The 18039-nt window shown below is 43.5% G+C and overlaps 2 protein-coding genes, 1 long non-coding RNA gene and 1 pseudogene across 3 annotated transcripts; 1 reads left to right on the forward strand and 3 right to left on the reverse strand.

The window, feature by feature from the left end:
• Positions 1-1231: 1231 nt before the first annotated feature.
• Positions 1232-2116, forward strand: LOC136535077 (proline-rich receptor-like protein kinase PERK9; the record flags this gene model as incomplete). The annotated part of the gene is made up of 1 exon (XM_066527413.1): positions 1232-2116. A coding segment is annotated over one exon (885 nt), but the record flags the coding sequence as incomplete, so codon positions are not given.
• A 494-nt stretch (positions 2117-2610) lies between these two features.
• Positions 2611-8189, reverse strand: LOC136535075 (5-methyltetrahydropteroyltriglutamate--homocysteine methyltransferase 1-like). Its single transcript, XM_066527411.1, has 14 exons — positions 8093-8189; positions 6615-6968; positions 6438-6525; positions 5593-5720; positions 5324-5515; positions 5025-5227; positions 4776-4939; positions 4585-4665; positions 4333-4499; positions 4152-4257; positions 3787-4037; positions 3623-3695; positions 3393-3521; positions 2611-3291 (listed from the first exon to the last, which is right to left on the reverse strand). Exons 2-14 carry the CDS (start codon positions 6962-6964, stop codon positions 2923-2925), a joined length of 2301 nt encoding a protein of 766 aa, XP_066383508.1. The 5' UTR covers positions 6965-6968; positions 8093-8189; the 3' UTR covers positions 2611-2922.
• Positions 8190-10713: 2524 nt separating this feature from the next.
• LOC136535078 (uncharacterized) lies at positions 10714-12975 on the reverse strand (annotated as a pseudogene).
• A 19-nt stretch (positions 12976-12994) lies between these two features.
• LOC136535079 (uncharacterized) lies at positions 12995-13561 on the reverse strand. Its single transcript, XR_010778926.1, has 3 exons — positions 13445-13561; positions 13216-13288; positions 12995-13127 (listed from the first exon to the last, which is right to left on the reverse strand). It is a non-coding gene; the product is annotated as an uncharacterized lncRNA (long non-coding RNA).
• Between the last annotated feature and the right edge of the window lie 4478 nt (positions 13562-18039).

An 18039-nucleotide genomic window follows, 5' to 3' on the forward strand; every position in this document is an offset into this window, starting at 1 on the left:
CCTCCGCGTGCGCCTTAAACTTCTTGATCGCCTCCGCCGCCTCGTCCTTGCTCGTTAGAAGTTACAACCACATATAGCGACTGCAATCATCCACAAGCAGGAGGAAATACCGCCGACTACCGTTTGTGGCTGGCGTGATTGGCCCGCAGAGATCGTCGTGGACGAGCTCGAGCGCGTCCGCCGCGCGATACTTGGTCGCCTTTGGGAACGACAGCCTCATCTGCTTTCCGGCTAGGCAGCTGTCACACAGCTCGTCTGTGTGCTTGATGTGGGGCAGCCCTTGGACCATCTTCTCCTGCCGACCGAGCTCGTCGAAGCTAAGATGGGTGAACCGAACATGCCACAGCCACGGCTCCTCAGTGTGCCATGCTGCCAGGCACACCGGCTGTTCCACCTTCAAGTCGAGCAGGTACAGTTGATTACATGAGCGTTTTACCTTCGCGACAAGTCGCCGCTCCCGATCCCGAATCTGATACCACTTGTTGGTCCCGAGATCTTCCGCATGGGTGAGCTGACCAGTCACCGGATGAGCTGACCGGTCACCAGCGTTCTAGCTCGACTATGGCTAGAGGTAGAAGAAGGGAGAGAGAACAGAGCGCGCACACACAGCACAAGCATCAGCGTTGGCCGAAACTCTATAGAAGAGATGGCAAAACTGAACTCGCTCTCTTTACTGAGTTGCAGTGGAAAACTACATATACAACTCTACCTATCTAATCTTAGCACACACACATTCCAGGCTGCCATGCTGCTACAGTGACTAGATGTGACAGCAGGGCTGACTTTGGCGCTTGCCCATGCTGTGGCACAGTACGGCAGGGGAGCCTTTCGGCTCCTGCCCCTGCCGCGGCTATAGTGCAGCAGCAGGGAGCCCTTTCGACGTCTGCTCCTGCCGCGCGTTCAGACAGGGAGAGCAGCAGATTACTTTACATCCTTCACCACCACGACCAGGTCGCCATCCATCGCCACCACAACCTCCCGTTCTAGCTTATCATGAACCGTCGCAGCCACCACGTCCATCACCACCGCCTCCACCATCCCTGTCCCTTATTCCAAGTTATTCCGAGGCGGCGCTGCGTCGGTCTCCATCTCCATCGCCATCGCCATCGCCATCACCATCGCCGCCACCGTCGCCGTCGACGCATCGACCCCCATCGCCGCCTCGTTTCCCAAGTTATTCTGAGCCGGCGCGCCGACGCGTCGGCTCCCATCGCCACCTCATTTCCCAAGTTATTCTACGCCGCCACCGCCACCGCCACCACCAGCACCACCACGTCAGCGTCCATCACCGCCACAGCCTCCAAAGTATCCTGAGCCGCCGCCGCTGCGCCAGCCTCAACCACCACCGCCGCCTCCTGTTCCAAGTCATCGTTATGAACCGCCACGACGTTTTCCACCGCGGCTTGTTCCACCACCTCCACCACCTCCGTCGCCTCCTACTTACCCTAAACTGCCGCGGGCGCCGGCTCCACGTCCATCACCGCCGTCGGCACCACCACCTCGTCCTTCTATCCCGCCACCCGAACAAGCTCGCCGTCCTGTTTATTCAGAGCCAAAGCCGCCAGCGCCACGTCCGTCGCAACCGCCTCCAGGACCACCTGCGGCGAAGCCCGCCACTGAAGAGCTGAAACCGTCAACGTCGCGGCATGGGAAGCCAGGTGCTGCTCCTGAGCCGAGACCGTCGACTCCTCCATTGTGGCAGACACCGGTCTCTGTCCCGCCTCCTCCTCCGGCGCCGCTGCCTCCTCGTGGTGCAGAGGAACCACTGAAGAAGAAGCAACTGCAAGATACCAGTACCATGGCCATGGTGAGACAGGAAGACGGCAAAGACATTTGGCCGCCGCCACCACCACCACCGGAGAAGAAGAGCAAGAAAACCAAACGTGCGGATGAGCCAGCTGGCGCTGAATTGAGAGGGAAGGTGGATGAAACAGCAAGGGGTGCGAAGCGACCCGAGAAGAACAACCAAGCTGGGGCATTGCCAGCGGTGGGCGATGCTCCGACGACGGCGACTATGACGACGGAGCCGACACGACAGCTGATGGTGAACGCTGCGGCGGCGGTGGCCGTGCTCGTTGGGATCATCGTGGCCGTGTGGCGCACCCTGCAAAGCTAGCAACTCTGCCTGCTGCTTATTTAGATGGTGCAGTGCAAAACTGCAAACGGAACGAAAGTGCCCAAGTGTTGCTTGTAATTATGTGCTGACGATGTGAACTTTGCAATCGCAGTGTCGTGTATATAAACACAACACTGTGCACGGAGACCGTACCTCGTGTGTCATGTGTGCCAAAGGCAAAGCAGAATAGACCATGTGTACCTTATCAAAGCAAGCAAAACAGAGTGCTTCGCAGCTGGGAATTTACTACAAATCACCCCAAAATTCAACTGGAAAACCTGAATGTTCCAGCTCCCAAAGTCCAAGATAGAGACAAATGGAAGATTTGAATCACATTCAACTGCAAAACCTGAATGTTCCAGTTCCAGTCCAAGATAAACTTGAATCACACAAAATCAACTGGAAAATCTGAATGTTCCAGTTCCAGCTCGCAGAGTCCAAGATAGACAAATTAAAGACTTGGCAATGGACCATTAACCTGAGCGCAAACACAGTTAGCTATTAACTTGCCGATACGAGATCTTTACTTTGAGCCGGAAGACACCTCGGAGTGGCAGATGAAACACTGCAGATATCCCACTCAGTTTTACAATACAAGTACACGGGCAAGGGCAACTTGCCTCAAAACCACAAAATAGTGAGTAAAACAGGTATTGCGTGGGGCGATCATCGCACCAAGAAAAATACTAATCTAACCACAGACCGAGCAGAACGGGAACAGGGGACCCTGATTATTGGAAACAAATGGCTTCTTGATGACACCCTCCTTGTAATTAAAGGAAAAGTCGTGTCGGAGACGGCCGTCCTCACTTGGCGCTGGCGAGCTCGGCGCGGATGAGCTTGGCGGCTGAGACCATGTTGGTTAGGGCGGGCTTGACCTCCGCGTACTTGCGGGTCTTGAGACCACAGTCGGGGTTCACCCAGAGAATGTTGGTGTCGAGCACCGCAAGCATCTTGTTGACACGGTCGGCAATCTCCTCGGTGGACGGGATCCTGGGGGAGTGGATGTCATAGACACCGGGGCCAATGCCGGCACCGTACTTCACGCCCTCACGGAAGACGGAGAGGAGCTTCTCGTCGGACCGGGAGTTCTCGATGGTGATCACATCGGCGTCCATGTCGATGATGGAGTGGATGATGTCGTTGAAGTTGGAGTAGCACATGTGGGTGTGGATCTGTCAAGAGAAGGAAAGTCAGGTGGAATGTCCTGAAGAAATGTTGATGTGAATATCTGACTCACTGACAAGGCTCTACGGCGCAGGTTCAAGAGAATGACCTGGGTGGTGTCCTGGATTTCACAGTTGGTGATTCTGAAGGAGTGGACGGCCCAGTCCAAGTAGAAAGCGTGCTCAGCCTTGCGGAGTGGCAGACCTTCTCTCAATGCAGCCTCATCGATTTGGATAACCTGCAAAGGACAGTGAGATAATATAAGCAATATGATCAATCATTAATGTACATAGAGCTCTTGATTAAATAATACACCAAGAAAAGTAAAAAAATGCTAACCTTAATACCAGCAGCCTCAAGATCCTCGACCTCCTTCTTGATCGCAAGGGCAATCTGGTAGCAAGTCTCAAATCTGGAAGATAGGAGCAACATGTCAGTCTCTAAATGGAAGAAAATAATGCTCTGAAAACCATAAGCTAAATCCTTCTGCTTTAGTTACTGACCTTGGCTGGTCATTCCGGACAAATGACCAGTTGAGGATTGTGACTGGACCAGTCAACATTCCCTTCATTGGGCGAGATGTCAAGCTCTGTGCCGTCTTTGACCAGAAAACAGTCATTGGGTTGGGGCGGCTCACATCACCATAGATGATCGGTGGCTTGACACACCTTGATCCATAAGATTGCACCCAGCCATTGGCGGTGAATGCAAAACCAGAGAGCTGCTCACCAAAGTACTCAACCATATCGTTTCTCTGTAAAACACAGGCCAATGAAGTTACTTAAATGTGACTCTACAATTATGATATCGTAATTTATTATCTCAAAGGCACAGCAAAAACTAGCAGAACAACTTCAAGAGCACTAACCTCGGGCTCGCCATGCACAAGCACATCGATGTCAAGCTCTTCTTGGAGCTTAACAACCTTGCTGATTTCCTCCTTGATGGCACTGACATACTCCACCTCAGAGATCCTGCAATGTGAATTTCCAATAAGAAATACAGCCAAAATACAGACAAGTGAAGTATAAGTATTAAATGTTACTCACTTTTTCGCCTTGTACTCACGGCGGACCCTCCTGAGCTCCACAGTCTGCGGGAACGAACCAATTGTAGTCGTGGGAAGGACGGGGAGGTTGAGCTCCTTCTGCTGGGCATCCAATCTAGCACTAACGGTGGTTGCACGGCGGTGGTCAGAGCCCTTGAGAGCAGCAGCCTGTAACAGTATACAGAAAGAGGTTGGTACACGTTAAAATTGGACTAGCAAGTGTAAGCTTTTAAGCATCAGGCAAGGTACTCACAGCCTTCTGGACTTCTTCATTGGTCACACGGGGAGAGGATTTCCTCGATGCCTGAGCAGCAGCATTTGCTGCAAAGTAAGCCTGTAGATGACATTTGCAGAAATGAATAGGCCAGTATAAGTTTGTATGCAGGAAAAAGAAACACCAAGGACTAGTTAAGACAGCAGAGAATGAGAACAAAACTGCCATACCTCATCCTTTTGACCAGCCAATGCCTTCGCAAGACCATCAACCTCAACCACCTTCTGGGCAGCAAAAGCAAGCCAAGACTTAATCTCGCTGTCAAGCTTAGTCTCGTTCACAAGATCCACAGCAGTGTGCATGAGTGAGCAGGAAGTTGATACAACAAGCTTGTCTGAACAAATGGTAGGCATTATCAGATATTGCCAACTGTAACCAAATCTAATCTTACGACAGATAAACAGTGAAAGTATGATTACCCTTCCCAACAACAGCCTCAAGAGACTGGAGAGTGCTGAGAGATGTAGCAAGATCATCAGCCCAGATGTTGCGTCCATCCACAACACCAGCAAAGAGGTACTTTCCAGCAGGGAAACCAGCACTCGTGACAAGCCCAAGAGTTTGGGTTCCACGGACAAGATCAAAACCATAAGCAGTCACACCGCTCAGAGATGTTAGGGTCCTGCATTCAAAGAACAGTGAGTATGCTGTCATTACAAAAGGGTCTGGGAGGAACAATGGTTGAGAAAAGGGTGAACTTGCGACACGAATAACATACTTGTATGATTCAGCAGGAACATCAGCAAAGTAAGTCTCGACAAGCACATTCAATCCAGAAAGTGCAGATTCAAGTTCTGCGTATGCAGCAGAGAATGCAGCCAACTTGTTAGAATCAAGGTCGAGGACAAGAGTGGGCTCATCAAACTGAATCCATGAAGCCCCAGCTGCCTTCAACTCAGCAATGACCTCCCTACAATCATCATGCATCAAATTATCAACTGAAAACTCAAGGGCCAGCAGTAGCTAGTAACTTGTTTATAATCTTACTTGTAGACAGGGAGGATGCTGCTAAGAAGGGAAAGAAGAGGGAATCCCTTCTCCACACCCTTGGCAGGCTTTGAGAGCAACAGGTATGAGACTGGTCCAATAAGTACTGGCACGGTATCAACACCAAGCTGCATGAGGCGACAACATATAAGCCATACAAGCAAGTAGATGAAATCCTTGCAAGAAAAGGCACCTGTTTTCATATTTCAGAGTAAACAGCACAAAAGAAATAATGCAACCACTCTGTGTGCCCCACTGCTTATGGCATAGGAAAAATGAAAATACATTAAACTCCGAATCCTTTTCAGACAATCACCAACAGAGCAAAATAAGAAAAACAAAACAACAAAAGCAAGATCAGACCAACTTGTCAGAGGCACAATACAACTCAGGAAACATTCTTACTGTAGCCTGAAATTGTCATTTTCATGAAGAAAGCCATTTTTGGTCAATGTGTCAACGCTCAAGTTCAAACAATGAACTAGAAAGCTCAAAAGTACCAAGTTTCTTTGCAACCAATTTGATCTGACAATATCACAATAACAAGCTTCCAAAATGTTACACCAAATAGGTATCTGGATGTACATCCCAGTTTCTGTGTTAATCCAAAATTACTAATTAAGTGCAGGATTAAAAATGAATGATCACTATTAGTTTGAGGTTCAATTAGCTGAAGGCAGCATGCTAAACTATCAAATGACTTTATCGGGTAATTATGATGTCAAAAGAAATAGGAATGTATTAGCAACCATCAGACAATCAAGTACACAAGTAGGAAATTAACATTAGGAGAATAGGTTAGCACATTAAACTGAGATAACAGAAATATAATGAGTGTATCGTACCGCCTTAGCCTCCTTGTATTCGTTAACAGCCTTGTGAGAAGCGTAGGAGAACTTGGTGTTAGGGCCCAATTCAGGGACAATAAAATGGCTGTAAAAGTAGAACAAAGTTTGTCAGCAAAAATATTAAATACAAAATCTGAAACTGAAATTACCATTAGTAACAGGCAAAGGACTTACTAGTTGGTGTCGAACCACTTGGTCATCTCCATAGCAGGGACAGTGGCATTGCCCCTGGCCATGGAGAAGTAGGTGTCAAACCCGATCTCTCCTCCAGTCCATGAGTAGCGCTCTGGGACAGCGCCGAGCATGGCGGTGGTGTCAAGGACCTGGTCGTAGTAGGAGAAGGTGTTGCTGGGGATGTACTTGATCCCAGCATCAGCCATCTGCTTCCAGATACTGGCCCTGAGGTCGGTAGCAACCTTCTCAAGATCCTCAGCAGTGGTCTTCCCATCCCAGAAAGACTCAAGGGCAAACTTGAGCTCCCTCTTGGGGCCCATGCGAGGGTATCCAACAATGTGGGACGCCATCTTTCTGTGCCATAAACAGAATTACAATTATTAGAAATTAGAAATACCATGAGAACTTTTGTAACAGGGAACATGAATATGGATGAGAACAATATGATTAAGATCATGCTGATAAAAGAGCATATTGAAAATGTGATCTTGCAACAGCGATCAGGCATCCATATTATACGTACAATTTAAGAATCGCTCCATGATAAACCCTTTGCCAATCAAAATGATAACTATGGACTCCATGTTCGTACTCGTATATTGCTGATAATCCAACAAAGACAGAATTGTGCCCACTATACCACTATGATGAATTTAGTATATCTAAGAAAACTCCTGAGTCGCATCAGATCCACTGGTTCCAAACCAGAATAAAACTAAACTATAGTCAAATTAAAGTTTCAATCAAGGAACAAAATATGTTTATCCTAGTAGGTAGGTTAGTAGGTAGGTCAGGTAGGTAAGGGGCATACCACCAACCTCCAACAGAAAGTAGGCCCAGTCCCGAGGGGTGGGTGCTGGCCAACTAGATACACTTGACCTAACTAATAATAATTGGTTACCAGTGGGTGGATAATAAAAATGCCTTGGATCTCGACAGAGGCGTGCGAACGGAGCAGAAAGCCAGTACTAGTCGTTGTCACTGAAGTCAACATGGACTAAACTATTCCACCTGATCCCTCCAGTTTCCTCAAAAACATGGATTAAATAAACTAAACTAAACCCCGCAGATCCAAAAACCCCTGCGGGCGAAACGAACCACAGCAGCACCCGATCCGAACGGAAGTATCAGATCTAATCCCGACGCGAGCCAAGCGAGAACGAACCAGCTGCCCACTCTAATCGATCCATTGAATCGAGCAGAGCTCGGTCAGATCCAGAGCTCTGTTCGGGGTCGAGCCGAACAAACCCACCCGCATCACCAGTCCCACGACCGAACCCGGCCGGACCAACCGGATCAGGAGATAAATGGGCGGGCCAGCCCGCCGCCGATCCCGGCAGCGTCACCAGGCCGATCGAGCGGCGCGCGGGGGCGGCCGGAAGCAGGGGATCGACCACGCACGTCCACACGGATCTCCCACGACACACAGCGCGAAAACACGAACAGGAACCCGAGCGAGGGGGCGCGCGGTTGCTTACCCGGACGACGGGAGCGGGGGAGACGGCGCTGCGGCGATGATAGGTGAGGAGGAGAAGAGGAGGAGCACGGGAAACGGAAGGGCTTTGGGAGGGCTTATTTATAATAATTTGGGTTCGTGTGGTTTTGGGGCGTGGTTGGTGAGATCTGACGGGAGGAGGGGGGTGTGGGGCCATCCATCTGCTGGCATAGGATTTTTTTTTAGCGGGAATTTTTTTCTCCAGACACAGTAATTTTATTATTGTGGGAAAAGTTTCACTTTTCAACCTTCGGCTTAACCATATTATCCTTTACTGCCCTGCCATGTGATCGTAATTCTTCGTTTGAAAAAAATGGAGGATTGAAAAAAATACATAAATAGGAATGCATATGTAAGATAGAGGAATGAAAAACATAATAGGTGTCTGGTGAACTCTAAAAAAACAAAAAACGATGATGTTTGAGTGGATTTTTTTTTCTGTGTTTTCATGTGAAATTGAACGCAAATGAAAGTTTCCTATGTTTTTTTTTTCTACATACGATTCCTATAGACCAAATAATGCTACAATAAGTTAATTCATAAAAATGGGAATCCTAAGTTTTTCCTTTGCTTTTCCTAAAATCCAAAGGAGGGTTCAATTCCTACAAAATTCCTATGTTTTTTATTTTTTGATTTGCATATATATTTCTACCTTATCAATGTGTTTTTTTAGTTCCTGCATTTCTTTACATCCAAAGGAGCCTTAGCTTCCAATAGAGCACATCTAAAATATAAGCTGGTCACTATTAGCTAGATTTATTTGGACCCAACAACTTAAAGGTGCATGTATGGTTTTATCTGTAATATAATGCTCTTCCTCTTTTAGCCCGAATTAGGAAGACACGTAGACAAAGTTGGTAGGGGACAAAAGTGTCATTTGTCGATCTATAAGCTAGGTTAGGGCGCCTAGTAAGACAATTGTTAGCTTGGTGCCTAGCCAAGAGTTAGCTAGCCTATTAGTTGGGCCTCCTGAGATCCACCCTTTGAATTTTTAGCAAGTAATTATTAGCTTGGTGAATCCATCATCTCTCCTAGCTATGGCTTTAGAGCATCTCTAAGAGTTCCGAATAAAGCCTCCCAATCTAGGATTTTGGGCAAGAATATAAAAAACTCATCTTTAAGAGTTCACAATTCCACCTCCAATCTTTTGGCACTTGAAAAAAAATCACCGTCTTCCACGCACATATCGATCTACCAATCTAAGGTGGAAGGGCGTGAGAAAGAATAAAGTAGGAAAGCGTTTATGATGCAAATATACAAGAGAGAAAGAATATATAAAAAGTGGTTAGGATAATTTAAAAATAGTATAAGATTCCTGATGTAAAATTGTCTTCCATATTTTAGAAGTGAATTATTGAAAATTGCTAGAGATAGTCTTATTTATTCATCCCAATACTTTTTGGCAAGTTGAAAAACTCCATGGATTTGTGAAGAAAATCCTGAGAACTCTTGGAGATGCTCTTATGTGGGTCCTATTTGGTTTTGCATATTGGAGGGCCTGGCGGTTAAAAAAACAAAAAACATTTTAGAATTACAATTTTAAATCATCCAAATTTTGTGACCTCCAAAGGAAAACTACCATAATTGTGACTTTCTCGCTCTCTAATCCACTGACATGGCGTTGTTCCTACTTTCTAGTGACCTCAAAACGAGCTGTTGAGTTGAGATCATATGGTTTTTCTTCTTCGACTAATAGTATGACGATCTCATGTTTACGCAGTAATTTCGACCATAAACTTTATCGTTTCTCCGTCTCGAAGCCAATACATGAAGCAACCAATTATAGCTGGATATATGGCAATTTTAAAGATACTTGACCGTCGTATATATTTTTTTTGCAAACGGTGGAATGGATCCGAACTCTTTTACGCCTATGAACCCTTTTTGCGTGGTGCTCTTTGGTTTCCACTTCTTAGTGCGGATTAGGGGCAATTTGCCGGTATTGAGTAGTGTCAGTTCACCGTAAATTAGGCTTGCTGCAGCAAACACATCATCATTACCTTTGACACTGGACACCTCACACCTTGGCTGTGGCTGTTACATTAGCCGGCCTGTCAATAAGCTACGTGTGTATGCTATCACTCCTAAACGCACTCGTTCATGCATTACTTATCTTCTACTCCTTATGTCTCTGAATAAATAGATTCATATAGTTATCTTCAGTCAAACTTTTTAAACTTTTACCAAATTCCTAGAAAAAAACATTAAGATTTATGATATCAAATTAGTATCTTTAGATTTACAATAGAATATATTTTTATAATATGTTTATTTTATGTCATAAATGTTATTCCTCTTTTCTATAAAGTTGGTCAAACTTGAAAATTTTTGACTGGCACGGATTCTAGAAATTGATTTATTTGTGGATGGAGGGAGTAACTTTTATGTCTAAATTGGAGATCCCCACAAGACTATTTTCCTGTGGTTTTAGCAACAAGCCACGTCATCTACGTGGCCCCACACTTCATCCGTTGGACGTAGGAACAGAACGGAGAAGCCTATCGGTCTTTTCTTTCTCAGGAATAGTATAATGCTCGTGCTAACGCTACGGATTTTTCTTAAGAATGTCTCTTAAAACAATAAAATTATTTTTGCATAGTCTAATGTAAAAACAATTGTACTTGAGTCTACATATAATTTTCTAATATTATGACCATCTAAGTTACATTTTGCCTAACTCCTTAATCATCTCTTGAAGATATTCAGGGATGTTGTCGGAACATTCGTTTGCACGACTCGCCAAAACGTCTGCCAAGAATTCCATCCTCAGTGAAGTTGAGAGTTGTGCATCGTATATAGATTAACAATAAGTTACTGTTTTTCTATGTAGTGTACAATATATAGCTAGAGACTATATATGCTTACATTGTTGATCGGTGGCAATCTTTCGCCGTCCCAGAACTTCATGAAATTGTATACAAGAAAGCCTCCCAGTTTCCTGGACAAGATCAGTTGTTTATTTGATGTAAATAAATGAAATAAATTTTTTTGTGATATAACAGGTGAAATATATTACAACTGGTTACCAGTATTTATTATGTGTAACCTTTGTTACACATGTAGGGTATTCTTTCTTCCAGTCATAAATATTGCCGTTCCACTTAGAATTTGATAGCCCCATGGCGAGACTGAACATTCTAGCCATTGTGTGGAACGTAGGTATATAAGCCATTGTTTGATCATAACCCTTGAAACATGGACCATCTTGAAGGGGGTCCATAATGTGCACGGTTTTGTTTTCCATGTCCATTATGAATAAAATGTACAGTCCGCTTTGATAATATGGTAGTAGAATCTAAAAACAAACATAGAGAATATAAGTGCTAAACAAAATAAATTAATTTTGTACAGTAGTACACATAACATAACTTACGTTATTACAATCTTTAATTTTGTAATCCATGTCCGGCCAACACTCAAGTACTTTTCTCAATTTACCCGCGGTATTCGTTGTCAATTCTGCCACAACATCGTGGATCTCGTCCAAACCCAGTTATTTTCCTGAGGATTGTGCAAAAATATATTTTAATTAATTATACAATTATTGTAAGTCTTTGATAAACAATAAATTTATATATCAACTTACAGCAAACTTGAGGTCCATGAAGTGGAATTTTTGTTTCTTACCAACCATATGTTGGTTGCACGCAGCCATCCGAATAGCCATATTTAAGCATTCATGATCCATCTCTAGATCCTCATCTAAAATATTTTTAATCTTGACAAGATTCAAAGAAATTAGGTACGGTCGTGTACTTCGTACCCACTCTTTGCTATAAAACAAGGTTAATACACAAATTACTTTTTGTATGAATTCTAGAACGGATAATTGAAATATCTAAATTAGAACAAAACAGTTTACTATAGAATGACTTACTGAAGTAAAGTTTTGTCGCTGGCGATGAATTGGATGTTTGTGCATATTGCGGCCAATATTTGTTCCCTACTTTTCCACTTTATTGCACGTGTCAACTTAATTTCACCCGACATTATTATATCCAGCTCATCGAGCTCTGTGACATCACCATCTAGCTCATTGTGGGTCTCTAACTGTTGCCCATGATCCGGTAACCCTCTTGCTTCATTTAACGGGGAGTTATACAAGATCGCAGGTAGTTTGAACCTGAAGTTACTTATATCTTCCTAAAAATTTGAGCAAGTTCTGATATATATTAACCAATCCAAAAGAAATGATTATGTTTAGAAATAAACTCTTATAGAATTACCTGGGTGACATGGTCAGATAAAGCAGTTCCAGTCCAATATTCCATATAATTAATCAGCCATAATCCACAACTACAACTGAGCATAAATTCCAAAAAATGAATGAAATATGAGTTTTAGAGGTACCGTTGTTGGTTGTGCAATTGTATATACACGAAATGGAAAGATGGTTTACCCATCTTTTTGCATTTGTTCGGTAATCTTATGTTTAATCTCCCAAGATGACACTTCGATACCGTGTAGCCATTTAGTTTGGTTTAGTAGTTTAGATTTCAGTGCATGCTTTATTAGTCTTTCCATTCCTATTAACTGGAATGACCAAAACACCAAGATTAACTAAGAAAGAGATAATGAAGAATTTTAAAGAAGTTTGTATATCAATTGTTAAGCCATACCGTATATCTGAGATCTTTCCAATCTGTCATATTTTGTCCGAAGGAATCCAAAACATTTATTTCACCTTCATTTGCATTCACGACCGCGAGGTACCAGTGAAAATTTGTAATGTTGATAGGAAGGAAGACCTGCAGTAATAGACATTTATCTAAACTATTTCCTTACATTTGAAAGGGTATAAAATTAGCATATGTGAAATCTTACCATATCAGCATTTAAATAATTTTGTACCCTTGTTTCAACCATGTCCTCTTTTATCCAGCTCTTTTCATCTCATCTTCCTCTCCCTCTTGTTGTAGTAATTGAGAGAACCACGTATTCTCCAAGTAAACATCTCCACCTTCTCTATGTAGTAGGTGTTCTTCATGCCGCATCAATTGGATATAAAGACTCATGACCTACAAGTTTTTATTTTGTCATTTCAAGATTGGCCGATATTTCCCATGGACATTAGTTAATGCTGAAGCAAGTGTTAAACATGCTTACCGCGCCATTGACTTGCTCATTCCCAAGAAAAAGACAATCCATGTCATCTCTTGCTCCCCAACAATCATCGATTCTGACAAGCAGATGCTTTTACTTTTTCCTTTCATATATTCAATTACCTCAACATCTTGTTGCGTACACGCATAATCTAGAGAGGTATTATTTTTTATTAATAATTAATTAATTCCCAAATTTAAAGACATATAGGTTTAAATTGATGGTGGATCACCTTGAGGCATGACTTGTACATTGTTTGCTTTCTTTGGCTTATTATACTGAGGCAACACCATCATCTCACTGAGAACATGTATTGGATTTTTATTGGCTTGTAGCCGTGGCGTTTGTACATCATTATCTTTGTACTGTACTTCATTTCCATCCTTTATAATGATCTGCATATGCAATATATAATATCAGTTTTATACGTCATTCTTTTACATTAGTATGCAATGGGCCATATGGGTAGAAAAATATGAGAGGATATTTGAGTTGCTTGAAAGATTGTTACGTACGTCATCGTCGTGTGCACGCTTCCCGCTTCTTGTATCCGTCTTTGGTTTCGACATCTTCATCAGTATAGCCCCGCTCTGGTAGGTGTACTTCTGCAAATATTTTGAAAATAAGTACAGTAACATAGCTATAAATAAATGCCTTATATATATTTTATTAAAAAATTGCATGAGGTTGTTGTGCTAATCTTACTCACCGGAAGTAGGCAATGGATCAGGTGGGATCGTACATGGCCCTCTACTTCCTGGAACATAATTATCATTTCTATGTAGCCAATCCGTGGGCTCTATGGACTCATCAGTGTCCACTATGGTTTAGTCTCCAAAACATCATCTTCACAATTACGAGCGAGAGTAATTATATCAGCATCGTCTTTGTTTTGCATTTGTTGGGTAGAGGCCTCGATTCTTGCATCACTCTCTATAAACTTTTAAATGTCTTCTGTATCCAGATGAGCAAAGAATAATTAAACATGATTATTGTAACTGTGGATAACTGTGGTGTAAAGAGCATTGAAATAGTCTGTATCCATTCTATTTCACCTGGTGTATCCATTTCTTGGTTAGAGGCTGATCGCAATTCCTCCTCTTTAACTATCTGATAATTGCCAACAGGTTCGGTTCTTGCCTCAGTCTATATATCTTTTTTAGTTTCTTCTGTATCCCGCAGAGCAAATCATAAATTATTTTAATTTTGGAAACCAAATTTATGATTTTGGAATATGATTAATAATGAAAGATAGTCTAAGCTGACTAATATAGTCTACGCTGATGAAATATTCTGTGTATCCATCTATTTCACCTTGTGTATCCACTTTTTGGTTAGAGTCTGATTGCAATTCCTCCTCTGCAGATATCTGATAATTCCCAACAGGTTCGGTTGTTGCCTCAGTCTCTATATCTTTTTTTAGTATCTTCTGTATCCAGATGAGGCAAAGCATAAATTAATTTAATATTGGAAACCAAATTTATGATTCTGAAAGATGAGTAAAAATGAAATATTATACTGTATGCAGACTAAAAGTAGTAATCACACATAGTTTAAATACAATGAAATATAGTACACGTTGACTAAAAAATAGTAATCAAACATAGTTTTATTTTATGATGCAAAATTAAGTAATAATCATAGCATTGATTGAACCTACAGGTTCAAAGATTACATATGGAATTCACCTGAGTCGATTGGCATAGATGTTGGTTCTTCGGGTGCTACCTCACGTGTTGAACAAGTTTGGACTAACAACTACCTCAGGCTCCTCCACTGGTTTTGTCAACTAAGTCACGATCTGCTCCATTTTCTCGCGCCTGTGACTCCAAAAGAATATGACGATCATCATACAATACCATTAATCAAGGTTCAGGACCTCCGTTTGCACAGCAGGAAGGCGAGAGAGTGGGGGACCATACCTGCTATTGGCACATGCGTGGACCGTGGCGAGTAGGGCGCGGCTGCGGTTGTCAAGGACTTTTTTGTAGAGTTGATGGTCGCCGCCAGCCGAGAAGTCAAGGTCATCGTCGTGCTGTTCGCGGCTTCCTCGATGTCATACGTGCGAGGACTCTAGGCCGGCGGCGCGCTGTTCGCTGCTGGCGGTGGGCAGGGCTCGTGTGGGCGATGGGTCGGGAGGTAATGGTGGCGCGTATGGCGGGCGAGGACGCACCGTTGTTGTGGCCGCGGCTAGGGCAGGCGAGGACTCTGGGCGGAGGTCTTTTAAGATGCGATGATCGTGAGCGCTTCAACAAAGGCCGAGAGGCCCAATAGAAGAGAGCCCATTAGGGATGGTGGCCGTGAGTTTGGTGCCTGCGCTGGAGCTGGGCGCGTGGTCCGTACCCGAAACAGGAGCTCGCGTTGATGACGGCGGCTGCGGCGGCTGGAATGGCTGGGCGAGGTTGCGGTGCACTGGACAGCGTCGTCGCTGGCGTGGCCGTGCTAAGTGAGGTTGAGGCCTGCGTCGCCGGTGCAGGGTCGACGAGGCCGATGGCAGGGCGAGACCAGAGCTCAGGGCTGGAGTCTTGCTTCTGGGCGGGGGTCGAGGAGCTCCACTCCGAGATGGCCGACGGCATTGCGTTAAACTTGAGCACGATGCACATGGCTACGGTATAACTCTACACGTTTGGGCAAGGTTTTGTTTCTGGGGAGCACGTCTTTCTCCTCTGAGTTGTATGTCAATGTGCACAATTATTATTTCAAGAGTTACATGTTTCAAGTTGGCCAAATTGGTAACTGTTGGTGCATATATTGAGAGAGAGAGAGATATGTTTCAAGCGGACAAAATTTTGCCGGTATATTATCAGTGCTTAACTTAATAACAAATGGCTGGGCTAATGGCTCCCGTCTCTCACTCTCTCTTGCGCGTATAATGATTATTAAAACTAAAACTATGCACTGGCACATATTGAAACTGTGCACTATGCATCTCTGAATGTAACTTAATATCTCAATGCTGTGATTTCTAAATATAACTGAATCTCTGAATCTCTACTAAGAAGGCTAGGATTTCTGAAACTCTGAATATAACTGAAACTGTGCACCATGCATCTATATAACTGCAAGAAGGCTAGGATTAAAACTATAAGAAGTCTGAATGTCCCTGGCACCATGTATAGATATGCCTGATTGCAAAAATTCCCTCCTCATGGGTCATCAGCCTCCACTCTTGCCTTTCCGTCCGTTGTCAGACCAGCTACAAGAACCGGCCTTTCCTTGGGTTTTCTCACAGACGCTCCAGAAGAACCTGAAAGTTTTGAAGCAAGCAATTTCCTCATCAATTGCTGATCGACTACCAAGCAATTCAAGCACTACTACATAGTAACGTGTAGTCAGTAGGTGCAGCTCGTACACATATATAAGAGACATGGTCGTTGGATTTATTGTGAAGCACTATGGAGTTATGATATGTATCTATCATAGGATCTGCCAAATCACTCCAACTGGCGGCTTTCGCTATAAAATGCTGCAGCATGTTTGCACTCACTATTGTGTTAACTGAATCTGTTAGACAACAGGGCATAATGTCGTGTCAACTGAAACTGAACATATCGTGTTAACTGAAACTGGAAGCAAACAGGGCACAATATATATATATATATATATATATATATATATATATATATATATATATATATATATATATATATATATATATATATTCAAATAATTGATTTGATGGAAGAGGATGAGAAAGATTATTGGATGGTTGAATCTGTCTTATTCGGTGGCAAAAAAAATTGAAGTCTACCATCTGGAACAAGTTATATGCTGTCTTTAAATTATCATCTAAACCTCCGAGGTCTACTTCATTAAGCGACCCCATCCAAATAAGCTTAGCAGTGCATACCACAGCCATCTATGAGCAAGTTAAGATTGCAAGTTTCTTGCCTATTGTCACACCTGCTACAGGAACTGGCCTGTCCCGTTTCTTCACAAATGTTGTATATAAGAGACAAATAGGACTCTGATGCTAAAAAATAAAAGAATCAAGCATACGAGCAGCAATATTTATTCTTACAAGGACTTATAAAATTGTCTAAGTATACACACTGTCAATCACCAATTTAGGACGTCTCTGTAAACTATATTCTTGGTGCTCTTTCCTGTAGCATCCAAGTCATCTCTTGGCTTTGCCAAAATTCTTGTTGTTGATCTTGACACCCCCCTTGATAAACTATGGTGATGAAGTTATCTCTTCCCATGGTGATGAAGACAAATAGGACTCTCTATAAACAAATTTCCATGGTGATGAAGTTATCTCTTCCCAGTACGGTTCCATGGACATATCAGCTCGACGTTTCCGTTGCTGCATATTCCTTTGCTCCCTCCTCCGCGATTCCTCATCTAAAAATATGAAAACGTCCTTCCAGTAAATAGTGAAAATATGAAAAGGTTTGCATACGAAAATATTTTAAGCATACCAATGACATTGGTGATATCACCTAGTGGTTCGCGTGTATATGTCGGCGTGATCATTTGGCTGACGTTGGTGATATCACTTAGTGGTTCGCGTGTATATGTCGGCGTAATCATTTGGCTTTGCGCTCCGCACGTATCTCTCGGCGTAGACATTTTGCTCTGACCGTCGCGTGGATCTCCCGGCATAGACATCGCCTCTTCCCTATATACACAATTATTATTATCTCTGCTTAAATTAACATTAACATGGACACAGAATTACCTTGAACTCTTATGCGTGGTAGCTACGATGGTGTACCCAGGCGTGGAGTACAGGTGATCTCCAGGTCGTTTTAGCAGCGAAACCAATCACCACCGAGCATCTAGAACCTGGAGACAAGCAAGATTAGGTACAACCTCTGGCGA

This window comes from Miscanthus floridulus, unplaced genomic scaffold (assembly GCF_019320115.1).
Source record: "Miscanthus floridulus cultivar M001 unplaced genomic scaffold, ASM1932011v1 os_2496_2_3, whole genome shotgun sequence".
In the NCBI taxonomy this organism is placed as follows: Eukaryota; Viridiplantae; Streptophyta; class Magnoliopsida; order Poales; family Poaceae; genus Miscanthus; species Miscanthus floridulus.